Source organism: Camarhynchus parvulus, chromosome 4 (genome assembly GCF_901933205.1).
Source record: "Camarhynchus parvulus chromosome 4, STF_HiC, whole genome shotgun sequence".
NCBI classification, from domain to species: domain Eukaryota; kingdom Metazoa; phylum Chordata; class Aves; order Passeriformes; family Thraupidae; genus Camarhynchus; species Camarhynchus parvulus.
The window spans coordinates 41,565,408-41,580,436 of NC_044574.1; the positions used below are offsets into that span (position 1 = coordinate 41,565,408).

General features: G+C 35.9%; 1 protein-coding gene across 3 annotated transcripts in view; it reads right to left on the minus strand.

Annotated features, from left to right (window-relative positions):
• Positions 1-15,029, minus strand: part of GLRB (glycine receptor beta) — a 47,200-nt gene that overhangs the window by 17,577 nt on the left and 14,594 nt on the right. For all 3 annotated transcript variants that reach the window (XM_030947914.1, XM_030947912.1, XM_030947913.1), the window contains exons 4-7: positions 14,142-14,209; positions 7,409-7,638; positions 4,005-4,087; positions 1,192-1,332 (exon numbers count right to left, since the gene is read on the minus strand). In XM_030947914.1, coding sequence (XP_030803774.1) covers positions 1,192-1,332; positions 4,005-4,087; positions 7,409-7,638; positions 14,142-14,209 — 522 coding nt within the window. The remainder of the gene's footprint in view (positions 1-1,191; positions 1,333-4,004; positions 4,088-7,408; positions 7,639-14,141; positions 14,210-15,029) is intronic.

The following is a 15,029-nucleotide window of genomic DNA, read 5'->3' on the forward strand; positions in this document are numbered from 1 at the left end:
CACTACTTTATGGACTATTTTTTTCAGGAATTTCATTTTTTAAATAGGAACAAAATATTTCTCTCACTGCTAAGAAAGGTTTTGCCATATCCTGAATGCCATTACTGCTAGCTGCTAGATATGCTTTCAAAAAAACCAGAATTTTTCTGAAGAGAGCTAATTTCTTATTTACGAATTATAAATCACCCATGAAGAGTGGATGAATTATGTTCTTAGCATGAGATCTCACTCATTCTGCAGTTAAAAACCAAAGCCCACTTTTATTTTCATTATCTTTTCAAATTAAGTTCTTAACTCTGAGATCTGCTAAGATTTCTTGAGATCTCTCCAGGCTTGGAATCTACCGCAGGAGCAACTGCAAGCAACAGAGCCTCCACTTTAGGTGAATAGCCAACAGGAAACTTTCAGAGGGTCCTCAAAAGCTGCAGCACCACAGACTTCCCAACTGAGTTTTAATGGCAGATTTATTCCCATGATGTAAAAGCATTGACTAAAATACAGCTGCTCTTGTAGAAGGTCTTGTGGTTATCACAGCGTGAGTCATTTGGATATAATTGTAGGCAGGAATCAATCAAGGTGAAAAAGGTAAATCATTAAAACCAGAGTACAGAAAACATTGGAAAAATGTGTGCCAACATTACAAAAATAATTATAGGAATAAATAAACAGAGGACTGAGGATTGCAAGCAGCTTTCAAAAATGACAGAATTTCCAGAACATTTAGAAAAAGGAAAAATCCACATTTTTGTGGATTTTTGTGAAGCATTTGGAATTACACTCTAGTACTAGCCACTTATGGAAAAAAAGTCTAACCAGAAAATCAAAATTTACCCACTTTGCTGCAACTGGCATGATTCTGCACGAACAATCTTTCAGAAAAGTTGGACATTTACAAGCATAAACAGGTATTAGGACCATAGAAATAAAATGGTGATAATAAGACCATGATATCTGTAAGTAAAGCCAAGGCAAACATTTAATCTCTTCTTCAACTTGTATATTTCTATATTTGAACTAGTTTGTAATGATCACATATTAAACTTACCATTATATGAACTACTCATTGGTTAAAAGTAATGTATTTTATCCCAGGAAATGTAAAATATGGACTGGAATATTAACCATTAACTATAAACAGCAATTGAAGGAAGCTTAGAGTTTTTTACCAAGAAAATAACTTTTATTACCTACCTGTGCCTTTGTAATACTTGGTACAGTTACCATATTCAATATCCTCCTTTTTAATATCAAACTGAGGCAGAGCAATTTTCTCTAGCTGTACAGGATCTCCAGACTGCCAGATAAACCGTAAGTCATCAGTTGTGTAACCAACTGCAAGACAAAAGAATAATAATAATTGTCTAAAGATCCACCTCAATCACAATAAACACTGCAAGAAAACCTAGCATATATGTATTGTATATCTTCCAGTCTTTTTCTTTTTATTTCCTGCTCAAATAAATAAATACAAAAATTAAATAATCTGCAGCTGGATTTTTATGTGGGCTGAAGTTGGGACTTAGTGGGTGAAACATTACATTATCAGCAATATTAGGATGACTAAGAGGTATTTGTTACAGGGTGTACTTTTCAAACAAAGAAAGCAAAGCTGTATTTTCCACAGCTTTCAAGCCTCCATACTCATCCATACTCTACTTCAGCAAAATATGAAAAAGATGAATTTTAATGAGTCTGAGTAACTTCAAAAGAATTTAACAACTCAATTACCATGATGAATCTTGGTGTTTGTGTAAGACAACCACACTGCTCATTTTCTTGGCCTAAAAGCCCTGATTCAAGGCAGCATTACCATTCAGGAAATACTTGCCCAGGAATTAGAGCAGATGCGCAGTCCTACAGAAATCAGCTCAGTGCCTTCCTGACCCACTGAGGACAGACAGAAAGACCTCAGCAAACCTCTGAGCGCCCAAATCCTATTATATACAGCAGCACCAAGTGAGAGGCACTGCAAGTTAGACTCACAATATTCAAGAATAAAGCAGTATTGATTAAATATGCATAATCAGAATCATGATTTACAAGACATTTTTTTGCTACCTTCTGTTCATTAAAGATTAACTTAATTCAAACAGAGATAATGTGTGTTAGATGGAAACACAGATGAGGAAACATAAAAAAGATGGAGTTGGAATGCATCATTTTGCAATTCAAAGCCTGAAAAAAACGTTTAAAGAGCCATTATTTTTCTGGAGGCATTAGATTATTCTTTTTAATTTTTGAAAACCAGCTGTGATTAAGAAAGTCAAACTGTTCATAAATGATGTCTTTATGATTCACAATAATTTAATAAAAATCACAATGTTTCAAAGCTTCATAATATAATACACTATAAAAAAATGTTTTAATGTTTCATTCATAAAATCATTTTTGCCCTGTTCCAACACACAGCATATCACAAAACTGCCAAGATCCTTTATGATAACAATTACTGGAGAGTGAAAATTGTGTCTGTAGAGAATACGTAGAACAGGGGATTATAACTGTGGATATGAGAACATCTTAGTAACTGATGGCCTTTTTTTGATCTCAAAATTTAGCAAGTAAAAACAAAATATTGATTTGAAAATAACCTAAGAGTAAAACTGCCAATGGCTAGCAGGGAAAGAACTGGAAGAACAGATAGGAAGTCATGGGTACCCTTCTTACTTCTGATAACTAAATTAAAAGGTAAAAGAAAGTTTAGTGGCAAGTCTTTTCAAAGAAGCAAATTCATTACATTTGATTATATCATCTTAACATTATTTTTTTAATGAGTAGTTTCTCCTTGCATGACCATATCTTTCAACACTTGTAAAGTAAGTGGACTTGCTGGACTGAGAAACCTTAAGTGAATTTCTATTAGTATTACTAATTCCAGTTTAATCCCAAACTGACTTGGGTTTTCCATAAGAGCTTACTTCAGCTAATGTACATATATAGTAGTGATGAACAAAATTACTATGGACATACTAAAATTCTGAAGATAAATGCTGACAATCAAAACCTAACTTTTAAAATTATATAATAGTAATAATAATAATAATAATAATAATAATAATAGTAGTAGTAGTAGTAGTAGTAGTAAGAAGTAGTAGTAATAGTAGTAGTATTAGCCTTGACCATATTGTGATACCCTGCTCAGCTTTGGCTAACCTTACTTTTTCACACTTGTGACTTCTTTTCCCCGGCCTCCCCTTTCCCAGCAGACCTGCTGGAGAGCTGAACAAGTTGATACGTTACAGCAGGAGCAGACAGGAATAGGTCACCTTCCTTCTCTCTGCTTCATGCTCATTCTTATTCAGGAAAACAGAATTACCATGAAAGTGGGATCACCAAGGATTAAACTGTTGGAAAAAGCTGTAGTTGAGTAGACACCTGCATATTTGGGGCATGGAAAGGAAGATGGATTTCAGAAACATTTGTCTGCAACTTCCAGCATGGCATGAAGCCCTTCAGAGATGTGACCTGTCTGCCCTGTTGCAAGATTAAATCACCTGGAGACAAGGAATAGATGCCTGACTACATCCACAACACATCCTGAAACCACTTTCAAAAGGTTTGATACTGAATGATCTCACTGCTTTGGCATCAAATACTTTTCCTTCGGTACTGTATCAAAGAGGTTCGAAACAATACCAATGTATCATCAATGCAAGGGGATAAATTTGGCCCCAAAAACCTACAAAGCAGCACCGGTTGTGGAAGTTAAAACCACCTGGCAAAACCATTCTTTTTTCCAAATGATATGTTTCCATTTATCTCAGTTTATTGTAAATGCTTTTATAAAAGGCCTCAGCTATCATTCTGGTTGACAGCAAAAGCTAAAACTAAGAGTGCATAGTGCCATCTTAAATAGGGAAATGTACATTGGTAGGAACCAGTAAGTATCAATTTCATGATTCGTTAAAAATGTTGAGATGAAGTAAAAAGAATTAATAATTTTTGTTTGATTCTCATGCATGCCTAGAAGAGAACTGTTTTTATGGACAGAGTGATTTACATACAGCTTTCCAATTGCATCTTGCAGCGCTGTGTATCCATAGGAAACAAGGTCAAGTCCAATGGGCATGACAGTGTAATAGACAATCTGAAAATACAGAAAGTGAATTAAAAATTGTGTGAGTTGTCAGGTAAGCAGTAGAAGGCCATGAGAAAGAAAAACATCACAGGTTTTTGATTTTTATCTTCCAGAAGAGCAGAAACAAAGTTTAGAAGTTATAATTAGCGGCTTGCAATACAGATCTCTCTAGTATAAAATAAGACAATAAAATTTTATAGAGGATTTTAAAAATATAGAAGCTCACAAATTAGAGAATTACTAATACAAGACAAAATACATATAGGTCATAGAATAAACAAACCTAATGTCCATACAGAACAGAGTCCTGCCTCCAGCATTGGCCAATGACAGTCTTCTAAAGAAGAATATGACACTACAGCAATCCTGAAGTGTTATTTTGCCAGATATCCAGCAGCATCCAAAAGTTGCACCTCAAGGGCTTTCTAGACCAGAAGGGATTCTTCAGTATTTAAGGGACATCAACAGTTTTTTTGTCTCCAAGAAGTTGTTTTGCTTTCAGCTGCTTTCTGGAATCTAGGTGTCCTGGTTTCACCTGGGACAGTTAGTTTTTTCCCTAGCAGCTGGCACAGTGCTGTGTTCTGGATTCAGTATAACATGGATAACACACTGATGTTTTTGGTTGTTGCTGAGTAGGGCTTACCCTAAATCAAGAACTTTTCAGTTTTCCATACTCTGGCAGTGAGAAGGTACACAAGGCGATGAGAGGCAGCAGGGAAGGGATGAGCAGCTGTCAGCAGGTAGTGGCAATTCTATTTTGCATCGTCTCTCTTGGTTTTCTGTCTCTCCCCTGTTCCTCTTATTACAATTAGTGTTAGCATTAATACTTTTATTTTGTTCTACTTTGCTGCAATTTTTAAGGGGTTCTCGACCCACAACTTCTATTGCCTTTATTTTCCTGCTTCTCCTTCCCATCCCACTGGGGCCAGGAGGAAGTGAGTGAATGGTATTTAGATTCCAGCTGGTGTTGAACCCTGACACCACATAAAGTTTAATATGCTCACCATCTTGCAGCAAAGAATGCCACAGCTAACCTGCACACACTCCAATCATGCCTTTTTACCTATCCTCAGTCTGTCTCAGAGTTCTTTAACTGTAAAAGAAGGCAAAAAATTAATGCCCATCCCTTCTCTCTGTGCCATTAGTGATTTAGGGACCTCTATGGCACCACCTCAATTATTTTGCTTTTTCCAGTGTGAAAAGTTCAGCCTTTCTCAGCTGTTCCACACCTTTGACTGTCCCTGCCTCCCCTCCTACAGCTGGAAGACCAAAATTGCATTCAGAATGTAAGTATAGCATACTTTTATGCACTGGCATAACTTTAATCCCTAATACTTCCAAGAATTCAATTCACTTTCTCAAATAGTACTGAGCTATTAGCTGACATTTTCAGAGAACTATCCACTACTACTCAAAGCTAATTTTTTTGGCTGGAAATAACCAATTCTAGATCAATCAGGCTTTATGTGAAGTTAAAATAATTTTTTTCTCTCATGCGTAATTTCCGGTTGTTTACATTGAATTTCATCCCATACTTTGTTGCTTAGTCATCAGATTGATTTGTGGTTCTCACTGTTGTGTCTTATCTTTACTGTTCTGCATATTTTGGTATCATCAAATGCACTTGCAAATTCAGTTTTGCAGATGATTCATGTTGAAAAGTACAGAACACAGAATAGATTTTTTTTGGTGGGGGGGGGGGGGGCAACTGTTTTACTTCCCCTGATGTGAGCAGGAGCTGTTTATTCCTGCATTCAGTTTCCTAATTCTTAACCATTTGTGCAAGAGCTTTCTCTCATACAAATTTTGCCATAAAGTATTTTGAGAACTGGAGAGTCTTTCATTTATACATGATAATACCTCTGTAAACTAGAAACACAAGACACAGAAATTATATATTTTAAAAGTATCATCAAATCACAGTCCCTAAAATAATTCATCTTACCTGCATACATATAAGAACATGTAAGAACATAGTGTGCTATTAAAATAAACAGAGTATTTTTAAAAGATGGCAATAATTTCTAACTTTATTTGAACCTGTTTTTCTTTCTTGCACTTTTTCAGAGATAGTTTTTCCATCCAAAACACTTCCATTAGTATTCACTCAATATTCACTAATCGTTAACCATTCCTATTGAGCTCTTTTATAAATACCTGCAACCTAGCAAAAATATTTGAAAAATATTTCAATGTTTCATTTAACATTTGCTCTTTCAGAAGAGAAACTTCTTTCATAGCTGGAAGTTATTTTCTACTTTGAAATATTAATTTCTATATACTTCAAAACTACAGAAGCAGCTGAAATCAAAACCAAGACCTTCAGAGCAATCCAAATGAAATGCTTTGATTGCCCTATGTATTTTCTTTTCTGATCACTGCCAGCAATAGTCTTGAGACTGATTTTTCTCACGCTGTTTTGAAATGGTAAAAAAAGAATGCAAACTCTTTCATATTGTTTCTCCTTTTTTCTATCCATTTCTATTCCAGGAAGAAATAGCTCACGTGAACCTAGCTTCTCAAGTGGTTCCCTCTTAAAGGTAATGTTGCAGTATATTCAGATAATCATTCTTATGTCTTCAGGGCAATATGTTACAGCACACAACAGAAGAAAATTCACTTCCTGTTAGAAAATTTAGCCTAATCTCTACAAACTGTAAACTATAAACTCTCCATATCTGTAATTCACTATCACCTCCCTTTTAATCAGATAATTTGCTGGTTTAAGTGGATGACTATTTTTGTGTCATCGTGTATACCTTTGATAAACCAAGTTAAATCACCAAAAAAGTATATGTTAATTGCAATTCAACTGAACAAAAATTTGGAGGCTTCTGAAAAAAAAAATATCCAGCAAGGCATAGAAATTAATCAGGATTTTTTTCGCAGTACTTTTACAAAACATACATATTCACAAATTTTATAATTTCTGCTTTTCCTATATCTTTAGCAAGTAATCATCGTTTACTTTAATTGCTGTAAAAATTCAAGTAGTGTGCAACAGATACTGTTTTATTGAAGGCTGTATTTCAGATAAATTATCCACTTTACTATGCTCTAGGAACCCGATAAATTATCAAAAGGGTTTAAATTTAGTTAGTTCAGTGTGTTATGTTATCATGTATATAGACATCAAATTTCTCACACTTGCAGTGCTATCATCTGATTTCTTTATACATAAGTTATTACAGCATTGTTTAGAAACTGTCTCATATAAATTTAAATGTTAGTAATAAATTGTATTACAATACTAAGGCTAATACAGAATATATATTTCACATATTTCAAAAATCACTTTAAAAAAACAGTGGAAACATATAAATGAAATACCTCATGCTGACTAGGACATCTCCATCCCGAAATATAAAAAGAAGGATATTTTCTTGTGTGACATCATGGAAGTTAGCATTTTTTTCATTTGCAAAGAATAAGTCTGGCTTCCAAAGACACTTAAACATAGTTGGATCCACTGTCAGTGTATCTGAACCTCTCCAGTCATTGGGCAGTTTGAGTCTGGGGTCATTCCACTTCTGTCTTAGAAAGATGTTGACTCTATAATCCTGATCGGAAGAATAAACAAACATTAGACTAGCCAAAAGTCTAGTAAGAACCCCACAGAGAAATGAAACCATCCCACCAGACTTGGAAGAGAAAAAATTACGCCCTTATTTTTCTATCACAAAGACAGTAATCACTATTCAAATTACATTACGAAGTACTATGTTTAACAGACTTTAGTACAAACAGATTACATCTCACTCATGGTTTTGAATACAGCAACTTTCCTTAAACAAAGGATCAAATTGCCACTCCAGAGTAATTTTTGCATTCCCTCAGTAAAAGCTCCTGTTACCCAGGCATAGAGAAAAGCATGCAGCAGGGCAGAGAGAGGCCAAAGCTTGACTTCACTAAATGGCTGCAGGCAGCAGGCATGATATCACATCTTTCAGGATATCCTGTGATTGCCAATTCCAGTTTACTCTTCATTTGATTGTGGCACACTGATGGCAAAATATCATACAATAAAAGCAGGAAACAGACCAGGTAGGTAATAGATTTTATACTACACACCCAGAATACAGCCTCAGACCTTCTACCAGTGATCTGGGACTATCTTGGTAACAGGAAAACTGATGACAGCTTGCAACCTAAGTACTGAGGTAGCAGGTATGAAAGGAGAAACAGAATCAGTCCCAAAGAGACAAACTCAAGGCTTTACAGAGGAAATCTCCTTCTGAAATCAGTAGGAATCTGGCTGAAGGAAGGACAGTAGTAGAGCCGGTAGGAATCTGGCTGAAGGAAGGACAGTAGTAGAGCCGTGCTCTATGAGAACCTAATTTTGCTTTTGGGGACTGGAGTAGCATGTGTCTCAGGGCAAAATGATACCCTGCACATGTTCTGTGCTTAGCAAAAGCTGTGTGCATCTGAAGGAAGAATCTGACCTAGAATGTCAGCTGGGATTTTTCAGTCTTATCTCTTAAGTCTTTTTGTTTTTTACATTTACATTTAAGCCAGTGCCTCTCTTTGATATATATGTAAACTAGGCAGATCACATACAGAGAAAAATAAAGTTATTGTTGAAAAAAGTTAAATTAAGTTAAATTAAAAGTTAAATTTAATAACTGTATGTAAGATTGTTTCTATCTCCAGTCTTCACAGTTGCCTTTTGTAGTGTGCTTTGCTTTTTCATAATTGTCTATTAGGTGCAAAATCCTGAGATAAGGGCTGTGTCTTTCAGAGTAGTGAAAACACTGCTACTGCTCTAGAATTACAGCAAAATGCTAGAAATAAGGGAGTGATGATTCTCAACATATTTTTGGTTTGTCAATGGATTCTGCATACAAACAAATTTTATAAAGTTTTTTACTCTCCGTGTCAACGACTCTCATGCATTTCTTTTGTTGATAAAACTGAATTATCTTCTGCTGTACTTACTGCATTTACTGTCCAGAGCAGGTGTCATGTTGAGACAGTCATCCTAACTTCAACCAGAAGGAGTCCACTTGGCTAAGATCTCATGCAGAATAATTTATTCTGTTGATTTGCTCTGTATAGTTAAATACAGTACCCACTTTCCTATGTCCAGTCCACCAGTTAAATTAGCCCAAGTATTTCTTTATTACACTATACTGTGTAATATTTTTCCTTACTGCATTGTAAGGAAAAGCAAAGCATCAAACCAATTACTTGTTACTTGTTGGTAGTTGATTTTGGAAAAAATGTACATAGTCTGACTCTTATTTACACAAAGACCTATGTTGTCTTGCCAAAGTAAAGAAGAAGCAAAAAAAAAAAAAAGGTTAATATGAAGTGAATTTGTACTGGAAGGCTCTCATAGAGAAGCTTCATAATTGGAGGGAATTCAGGTCATTATCTCAGAAAGCATCTTTTCAATTATATGTATATAATTGAAAATCTCCTTTACTTGCTTCTTGCTGAAGTTCCCGTTCCATATGCACTTCTTCTCTCAGTGAAAAAAATTACTCTAAACCATATGAGATAAATACTGCATACCATTCATGCTGACAAGCATTACACTATTGGTTACGCTGAATCCAATTTCCCCATAAACAAGTGCATCACCCTAATTTCAAACAAAATAAGATGCCTTCTCAAAGCCATAGGCAAATGATAAGCACTGTGCAACACTTGCCTTCAGCTTACCCATTCAGTAGGAGGAGATGCTTACATCACTGAAAAGCAGAATGCACTGGCAAAATAAGAATTGGAAGTAAGATCAGGTGGATGCTACTTTATTTCCTTCCTTGCTCTATTACAAATGAACTTAAACACCAAACAATTTTAAGAACCTGAGTTCCCATTTAACTCAGAGAAAGAAAAATCCCACTAATCTAAAATGGGGAAGTTCAGGACCAAAGTAGAGACGTTGACAGGGATACTTGGAGAGGAAGGCCACCACATACTTGAGGCAATACAGAGAATGCAAAAAGAAGCAAAGAGATGTCACAATACAAAACTGTGGCTAGCCAGACAACAATGTGCAAAATCTGCTTCTTAGAAGAGCATGCACTCTTACAGCATCTGGCAGCAGTAAAGACTATGATCTGGTATAAATTTATCTTGAAAGAAGTCTGTGACCAGTCCTCTCAAATTTGCACAATGAATTTTAAGATTCAGTAAGTGTATTAGAATTAGGTTGAACAGGGACTGAAGAAGAAATCTGCATGGAGCACATGGTCTTTCTGGTGTACATTTTACAAATGTTTTTTTGAATTTGCAGAGTGATTGGCATTTTAGAGCAAAGGAGAGTCAAATAGCAACTAAAAAGGCTGAAAGTAGGGGAAGAGGATGGAAAAGACATTCATCAAAATCAGAGCTAGGAGGACCTGCCAGGTAGAAGGAAACACAGAAGCATTCTACAGGGATTTGTTTTCCCATGTAACTCCAACAGAAGGCAAGTAATTTTCAGGGAGGTTGGGAGGCATTCTAGGAAATATTTCAGAAGTCTACCAAATAGTGTGCATGTGACCAGAAAACCACCTCAGGCCAGAAAGCAAGCATAGCCTTTACATATCTCTGCAAAACAGAGCAGATAGATGATCATGAAATGCACTCATACAAAGAAAGGCAACATAATAATGTTTCCTTTTAATGAAGTAAAAAATGTCATTTTTAAGATTAAAATAAGGAAACTGAATGTTTTTTTCAGTCACGAATATTAAAAAGACCTTTCTGTAAGATTTTAAAGTAAAGAAGAAGAAAGAACTGGTGTTTTGTTGCTTGAGTCAGTGAAGAAAGGTCACACTGCAAGCAAAAACCTTGAACACAGATTCTGTAGACAGAAAGTCAGATCATCATCACAGAAAAAAAAATTATAGCCCTAGGAGTATTTATACCAGAAACTCTCTATCCCTAGGAATCCTTGACTGATCATCCAGTTTAAAACAGTTTCTAAATGTGACATAATCACCCTATTATACCACCAATTCTGCAGTCTCAATAAATGTGTGCAAACTCAGAAGCAGAGTTAACATGGGATCCTTGACAAGTGGTCTAACGATAGAGAAGGAAACAAGCTACAGGATTCAGGATAAAGGGAGCTTACTGGAACATAGCAGCTGTGGTGTAAGCTCTTCTCCTTTTTATCTGTACGAATTCTGATTCTCTCTGTAGTTCACAAGGTCTTTTGCTTAGTTTTTCCAAGAAACTTGCTTGATAAGTATGGAAGCGCTGCAGTTCTCTTCAATACTGAAAACACAACATGAAAACTATCCTTTCTAAAGACAGAGCAAGCATTTGCCCTTCAGATTCTTCACAAAGTCTTGATTAAAGTGATACAGGATTCTGGGCATAGGACCCACAAAATGGGTACTCTTTGGCTTTGAAACAAAGTAACTTCAATGATTTTCTATAAATAAATTCCCTCCTTTCTTAAATCTTAGTGGATTCTACCTCAGAAGGAGCTTATTTCAACTCTTTGTTGAGGATGAGCCAACTGCATAGCTAAGAATATAATTATCACAGGACCAGAAGGACAGCAAGCAAGGTCTTCTCTCACTGTCACTCTACACATTTGTTTGCTGGCCCTTCTACCATAACCTGTCTTCCAGTCATCTGGTACCCATTGTTATTTTTCCCCACACTTCCATCACACAAAACAAGGAATCACGACTTTACCCCGACAGAGATTTTGCAAAAATTTATGAGTTCAATTATTACAGCCAGCAGTGGCTAGAGAGCAAAGCATCATCACAATAATTCATTGACTGAAAAACTCAGAAATATATTATTTCAAAGACTCTGATATCACTCCAACCAGTTTAGTAGCTTCTGGTAATTTTAGAGACAGTCTATAAATCAGTACTACTCCTGATTCTCACCAACGCCAGAGAAAGTAGAGATGCAGCCAGCCACTCTCTTCTCCAACACCAAGGAACCTTTGCAGCAGTTCTGGTACTTCTGAAAATGTCTACTTTCTGAACACAAGAGACCCCTCTGATCCTTCACCTCCAGGAAATATTTTGGTGCCTCACCCCCAGGAAATATTTTTCCTGTGATTCCAGAAGAACAAGTCTTTTCCCATTCTAAGCGATCCATTTCTACTGTCCGGTGTATTACCCAGACCAAGTACAAACCTATCCTCAAGAGAGAAGTGATTCTTGAATATCCAATGCCCACTGCAGCAGGAAGAGTTTTCTAAATAATACATGGAAGAACAGATTGACTGTTAATTTTGTCAGTGCTTCCTGTATTAGATTAAGGCAATCAAGAAGTAACCCAAATTTGACATAAACATGCTTAGCTATGATGGTGATCAGCTAGACATAGAAATCTAAATAAAAGCATAAAATAAAGTAAGGATGGTGTCTGATATTCTGAATTACAGAGGAGAGCAACACTTATCATACAGCACATCCTAGTAAATTTGTGAGTGACCATATCAGGAAGGCACAGACAGGCATACATACACAGCTGTGGAGAGCATACTTTTATTTTTTGGAGGGACTGGTGGAAGCAAATCTCTCACATTCATGTTTTGTTACTATCTGAATCTGGGTGAATTGCAAAAAAGCCTCTTAAAAGTCATTTTTTAAAGCATGCAACTAATTTCAGAAACTTGAAAGGGCCATCTGGCCCAAGATATTGGATATCTTAAGACACTTATCTCAGTCCTACTTTCCTGCTCTTCCTCCCTGCCCCTCTTTAAATTCAAGTCCTCTTTTTGTTTTCAGAAATAAATCTTGTGGCCTTAGGGCAAACTTACATTTTTTCGTTTTAAAGTCACTTCCCACTAATGCCGTTAGTTGACTTACTATCATTTGCAATCAGACATAAATCTCTGCTAGCTAAAGAAACAGAAATTTCTGGCCAAGCTGCTCAAAACTGTTCCAGCCACCATTTATGTCAACTTGGAGTGGCTCTGCAGTCCTATTGAAATTTCATTAGGGTGACATGTAAGCTGGTTCTAAATTTTTAGTGGGGACTTCCAGCAACAACAAAAATGTGTTTTATTGCTTATTAGTGGTATTGTGGTTTATTGCTTCTCTGCCATTATGTGTCAGAATGATGCCTTAGTCGCAGCATTAAAAAAGCAACTTGATTTTGGGAACTGCCTCAGTGCCTTAGATGCAACAGGTCACCAAAGAGATCAGGGAATGCCTCAGAACTCCCACTCAGTGAATGTCTTGGCTGAGGTTTCCATGTACTGGCACGACACGGTGCACTCCCCTCTTTTTTACACAAAAGGAAAACCTGATCAGGTCAGAACATCTTCAATAATGACATGCATTTTTTGGCAATCTTTTTGATAGTATTTGTTGGAGACAATGTGACAAAAAAAGATCTGCAAGTCCCAAAATATCAGAAAGTGCTTTGCTGAAGGAACTCATATTTTGAAATTGATTTTATTTCCCAAAGAAACAAATGAAGTCAAAATTCCAATAAGGATTATTTCATCCTCTTATTGACATGCTGAAATTTTCTGGATGAACTGGAAACACATTTTTATAAACTTCACTCCCCAGTTTATCTTTCCCATGCAGTAAATAAACAGCAGGAAGTCTACGGTAATTGATAGCCTATTCCTTTACTACTGCTCCTTGTATTCCATCACAATTTATTTACATCTTCAGACCCATATAAAATAAAGAACCTATACATTTCATCCTTATGCACCTCTGTTCTTTTTCTCTCATATACAGTCTTAGTTTGGGGTTTTTTGAATAACACACCAAGCAACTTAAGTAATAACTCTCAGGAAGATCTTCAACTCATACTGTCAAATGGGTTCTTCCAATGAACTTAAAAACTTATGGAAATTAGTCTAGCTCTTGCATCTTGGAAACCATAGATCACCTTTCATGTAAATCAGATTCTAGAGCTACAGATTCTAAATCTGTGGACATATATAGCGTGAAATACATTAATATGTTTAGGTTTACGACATAAAGCACAGTCAGACACAATTAACCCTACTAACTTAATTCTCAGTGTCTGCAACCACAAAAAAAATTTCTATTTTATAGTTCATAATCCTCAGTCTGAAGTTTAATTTAGTAAGAAAATCTCCATGGGTACTACATGAATTTAATTTCACTCTTACCATAGTTGTCTCTTGAATTGACCCAAAGCTGTTAATGAAGATGTTAACTGCAACATCGACTGGAATTCCTTTAAAAAAAATAATTCTAGTGAGCTACACAATTCAGTAAAGGTACATTATCCTTCATTTAAAGCTCCTTTATACTGGTACCACAATATCACAATGTAACTTTATCTTTTTAAGTTAGTATATATACAGTTATCAAAGTCAATAGAAATCACTAAACCTCTTTTTAACCTAGTGATAAGAAAAAGGGAAAAATAAAAATCCTTACTCCAGAGAGCTAATCTTACAGAATTCCACTGACCATATATCTAAATTAATAGTGTTTGAATTCCATGATTTTCTGTTATCTCAGAATGAATAAGCCAGTATTACTTCTGCACACAGTGTAATGGATAGAGGCAATTGATATTTCTAGCAGCAGACACTTTTAACTGTCAAGGTCATAATGACACTATCATCCCAAATTACCTGTTTATGATTTATGATGAGATATTTCCTTATGCTTTAAGAGGATACCTCTTTGTGCAAGTAAGGTACATAAGCCTTTACCTGCCTGTAAAATATGACTAGAGGCAGGTAAAATTATTGCATGCATCTTTCACAGCTATATAGCCTCGGTGTGAAAGAGTTGGAAATGGTTACCAATTAACCAAGAAAAATTTCTAGAAGTCAGCAGCTGTGAAGATATTAAGATGGCCTGGATTTTTTTCTCTTTTCCACAGCCAGGATTCCTGTAGTTGAAGAGGGATGGTATGACAGCTGCTACATCTGCCCTCTGTCACCCTGCGGGAATTGATTGGCAGTCATTTAATTTGGTGTTAACAGAGAGTTATCACACAGCAAGGAGAAGTGGCCTGATAATTGAGAGAACTAATTATGGAC